General features: G+C 34.8%; 1 protein-coding gene across 1 annotated transcript in view; it reads right to left on the reverse strand.

Annotated features, from left to right (window-relative positions):
• The window catches only part of MFSD8 (major facilitator superfamily domain containing 8), a 55,595-nt gene that overhangs the window by 9,100 nt on the left and 41,038 nt on the right, over nucleotides 1-5,457 (reverse strand). The window contains exon 6 of the mRNA XM_045287401.1: nucleotides 1,328-1,436. Within this exon, the coding sequence (XP_045143336.1) occupies nucleotides 1,328-1,436 (109 nt within the window). The remainder of the gene's footprint in view (nucleotides 1-1,327; nucleotides 1,437-5,457) is intronic.

The following is a 5,457-nucleotide window of genomic DNA, read 5'->3' on the forward strand; positions in this document are numbered from 1 at the left end:
AAGTTAGATATATACACAATAAGGAAGCAGACAGACTTTGGGCCTCTCCCTAAATCCTACTTCAGTACAAAAATGGTTTGTTCTAATAATGTGGCAATGTATAATACTCATCTTCCTGACATTATCACTGAAGACAAATTTGGTACATAAGCAAATAGGATGAAGAAAGCTGATGGTGTCGGCTATCAAAAGATATAGCATCTGGGGTCTTAAAGGTTTGAAGTTTAACAAGTGGCCATCTAGCAGGGAAGCAACAAAGCCCACATGGAATAAGTATGCCAGCTTATCATGTGTGATGAAGAGGTGTCAACGGGAATAGGTATCAAGTTCAAAAACAAGTAACCAAACTGATATGAAAGGAACATAGGCAAGGTGGAGACCCCAAGCCCACCTGTAAAATAATGGGACAGTCCCTTACAGAAGGGCCATACGGAAGGGATGCTATATCAAGGGGGCAGTAGAGCACTGATGAAACAACACAGCTATCCTCTAGTTCTTTAAAATTTCCTCCTCCCACTATTATGGCCCTAGTTTTACTTCACTGATCTTGCTAGACCTGCATATGTACATGGGTACATGACTTTCAGTTCATGAAAGTCAAGATAGATAAACCCCTCAGAAACAGAAAGGGGAGTAACGACTCCCTGAGGATACGGAAAGAGACGGGGAGGAAAGGTGGGAAGGAGGAACTGATAGCAATAATAACTGCATACCCCCCACTTGAAGGGAACAAACATCAGAATTTTAGGTGATTGGATACATGGGATGGTGGAGGGGATAAAGGGGAGCTTATATCAAGGAGCTCAAGAAGAAAAGAAAATGTACTGAAAAGAATTATGGCAATAAAGAAAGAAAGATGGCAGAAATTGTATAATTATTCTTGATCTAATGGAACTATGTAATGTAATATCTAAGAATGACTAATAAAATGTTAAAAATAAAATAAATAAAAACAAATTGATAAATTAAATTTTTTTTCATGAAATTTTTGAAGTTTCCTTTTACATATAAAAGCAGGGAGTTATATAACCTATAGTTAATAAAATGATGGTACTAATTAAAATTTAATATTATATTTATCACAAAACTTAAGTAAGAGAGGAAAAAACTAGTGAAACAAATTCCTTTATGAGGAAGTAAGATAATAAGATTAGGTCTACAGAATTAATTATGTTCTAATTAAACCCCACAACATGTATGTGCTTTGTAAATCATGAAAAACATTACTTCATATGGTTTTCAGTAACATCTACATGTCTGCATAATACTATATTAAGAAATAGCTTAATATACAATCTGATTTAGATGAAGGCAGAATAAAACTTACGTTTCAAAAAGGGCAAAAATAAACAGAACCACAAAAAATAGAACATTAGTGGCTACAACAGCAACTTGGTCAATATATCCTTGAGGAGTATGAACTTCAGCTGTACTTGCTGTAAGTAAACAGAAGAAACCTTAAATGACCCACACATGTAATTTTCATATGAAACTTTGACACAGAAATTACATCTAGAAAAATTTATGAGTAAAATAGCTTTTAGGCGTCAAAGCAGTTTCAAAGTAACAAAAATTTATCATGACTAAAAAAATAAATGTAACTTACATCCCAGAAAGTATATTTTAATAATGTTAATTATAACATATACTCATTCCTTTTTTTCCTTTTTCTTCTTTTTGATATACCTCAAACTGAAATAAGAATCTATTTTAAGAATTTTTTTATAATCATTTTATTGGATCTCATACAACTCATCACAATCCACACATACATCAATTGTGTAAAGCACACTTATACATTCATTGCCCTCATTATTCTCAAAACTCTCGCTTTCCACTTGGGCTCCTGGAATCAGCTCCTCATTTTTCTTTTAAGAATTCTATTGTAAAGTCTTCACAAACTAAATAATGCATTTGCTTAAAATTTCAGTTGTAGATTTGTTTTCTTTCCTAAATCTTACATTTATAAAAATTTCATGAAGACCTCAGCTGGTTTATAATGGATTGTCAGTTCAATATTCATTTCAATTCATACTTTGATGTTGATGTTTTAAATTTCAATGCATTTTAATTCATCAGAATCCTCGAGCTGTCATGTATCTGTTACACAGAAATGAGCCAGTGTCTGGGGATGGCTTTATACAAAGTATCGTGACTTGTTATCCTGAACGATTTACTTAATACACTCAATGTCAGCTTTTATTGATGCAGCTTGAGAAAAGTGTGAGGCTAAATATGAGGAAACTTCAAAAAGTTCCTGGAAAAAAATGAACTGAAAAGATAATGGAATTCTTCCAGGAACTCTCTGAAGCCACTTTGTACATCTATCCACTCACATACATTTATCATGCTAGTATTTAATTTATCCACAAGATTTAACATGATTATGTTTATTTATGCTGTATGTGTGTTGGGGGTATGTTGAAAATAATGAAGGACTAGATATAAATTTACTTGCAACTATACTATTAAAAATTGTGGTAAATAAAAAAAAATTGTAGTAAATCGAACATATCATGAAATCTGCCATGTAAGCCATTTTAAGTGTACAATTCGGTTACATTAATTACATTCACAATGCTTTGTAAACTATGTACAAGCAGATCTCAGATATTGCAGGTGTGGCCCGAGATCCCCACAATAAGGCTGTATCATAAATGAGTGAATCACAGACATTTTTTGGTTCCCAGTGCTTATGAAAGTTAGGTTATCCGGAGGGACTAGTCGGTGAGGAAGACTATCATGCTTGGTAGATAGAGAGTCAGTGAAAAAGTGGAAGACAGTGGGCACAGGGTTGCAATCAGGAGCTCAAAGCACAGCAACAATTGTGGGATGGCCAAGAGCAGATGGTACTTTGTTCTGTTGAACATAAGGTCAATATGAATCGGAATTGGCTCAATAGCACCTAATGACAATGAACAAGGAAAAATCAATATGGCCAAGACCCTGATTTGGAATGTCAGCTTCCAGAACCATAAGGAAATAAATTTATGTTCTTTAAAGCCACTCAGTTTGTGCTATGACAGCACAAAGTATCTAGGGGACCTAAGATAGCTCCCTTCTTTCCACGTCCTTAAAGTAATCAGATCAGTCATCCTGTAGAAAGAACCTGGCTCTTTATGGTGCTATTTCATTGCTTCCTGTAGTCCCCATATTTGCTGAACACTGGAAATGACATCTAAAATTTTTAATAGACTCGGGTTTAGTGTTTGGGGGCACAACTTTTCCCATGTGGCAAGGAGTATTTCCTATTGCATAACCTCCTGTATCAAAAGGAGGGAAATGCAGAATAAAAATTAATATTCTCATGGACTCCAAACTGGCAGGAACCATGGAGGGCTGAATAAACCCCTGAAATGATTACTCTGAGAGTCCTTAAGCCCCAAATATCTCCTAATATCTTCTTAAAACCAAACAGTTTAGCTTACCAAGAAAAAAAAAACACCTGTTTTGAGCATTATGCTCATTTAAGAACTATTTATATGGGGTCAAAGCGAGACTACAGCTCAAAGGAGACTGAACCCCTTCGAGTTTATGCTCACCGAGAAACTGGACAAATGGTGAGAATGGTGAACCGTACGTGTAGACTGGGTGCAGTGACGCACATTCTGCTGTGCAGGTTTTCAATAACAACATGAAATTCAAAACGAGACTCAGCAGTGACTTTAGCTATTGTCAGGAGGGCGTCTCCATTTTACAGTTTCTCTTTGACAAACTCATTTTGCATCTGTTGATGATCGCTGCCTGGATATATTAATTTATTAGAAAATAAAATGATGTTCTAATTCTGAGATTTCTTTTGCATTTTTAAGCTGGAATTCTTATATGAAAAAGAACTTTCCTTCATCAATGATTTGATTAAATAGACATAACTTATTAGGAAAGAAAAAATAAATACTTGATAATTTCTATTTAAGTTGAATTTTGGAACAATGTATGCCCTAGAAACCTCCAAAGGTTACCAATAAAGTTTTTTTTTCTCTCTCTCTTTTTAGAAGTATTCTGTCTAACCCAAAGATAAATTTAAAATGTTTTCCTTAGTTGTAGTCATTGAACACTCAAATGGTCCCATCTTTAGTCAACGGAAGCCCTTTCTAGCAGGCTTGTCTCCGTTTAACAACTCCATTTTTCCTTAGCAACAAGGTGTACTAGGCTTATCTTTGTTTATTACTACCTCAGACCCGAAATAAGTCATTTCTTCAAGATGCTATGCACTTCCTTCAGTAGGAAACAGTATTCTATGATGACAATCTGTAAATGAGTGATAGTCTTAGTTACTTACTAGCTTTCAGTGCTTTAAAAGTTTTCAATGGTCATTGAAAAAAGATCAAGACATTGAGAAAAGTACAAGAGTTAAAGCAACAAAGGTAAATACTGTTATATACACAATCCTGTAATAATGGTGATCTACGAGTTGATGCCTGGATAGACAAGCAGGATAAATGGGCGTAAAGGGAAGTATACCTACAAATATATAGAGTGTCACAGAGGTTATTTGTCCCTGGGTCTTTATTTCTGATACAAGGATATTCATGAATGAGGTGGAGCATGTTGCAGGGAAAGACAATCATACACCCTGAGGGAATGAGTCACTGGGTATGGAGTCTCAGGACCATGGCCTCCAGGGAGACCAGGGTCAATAGACCTAACCTTGTCTACAAAGACAAGATTTGACATGCTACTTTGGTGAATAGCAACGGGGGTCTTAAAAACTCTAAGGAGCAACTTGTCTCTCAGGGAAAAAAAGTAAAGAAAATTGAAAATGCATGGAAACAATTAGTCCATGAGAACCTCAATCCTACAAACCCAAGGCCAGAGTAACTAGATGGTGCCCAGCTTCTAATACCAAGGATTCTATTAGAGGGTCCTGGATAGAGTGGGAGTAACAAATGTGGAAAATTGGTGGAATCCCCCGAGATCAGGGTTTTAGTCACCTTTCAATTCTAAAAATGAAATTACTCTCATGGCTCAATTTTTATCCAGACAATATAGTTTTATGAGGGGAACAGTAACACTAGGGAGGTACACATACATCTCAAATAAGCGACTGAGATCAAAAGGGCAGCATTTGCCCAAAGACAAAGTCCAGAAGAGGTGTGGGATAAGTGATGCTACATTGTGGGAATTGCAACCAATGACTTGAAGAAAAATTGTATAAATTATGGAATGGAAAATCCATCCATCTGTTAACTTTCACCCAATTCACAATAAAAAGTTTTGTTTATTTTAAAGAAAATCAATCATAAATTTGTACTGGTATTTGCCTTTCAAACTTAACATTATAGAATTTGAATTCAACTTTTCATTTTATATTTGATTCTCTTTCTTTCATTCTAAATGTCCTAGTCCTTAACACTGTTAACATAATTTAACCCTGTAATCTACAGTATTACTTAAAAAATAAAAATATTAATATTATTACTAAGAATAAGATTATTAAAATAAGTTTTAAATTGA

The sequence above is a fragment of the Echinops telfairi genome, unplaced genomic scaffold (genome assembly GCF_000313985.2).
Source record: "Echinops telfairi isolate 266 unplaced genomic scaffold, ASM31398v2 ScPeMD7_14;HRSCAF=57, whole genome shotgun sequence".
NCBI lineage: Eukaryota > Metazoa > Chordata > Mammalia > Afrosoricida > Tenrecidae > Echinops > Echinops telfairi.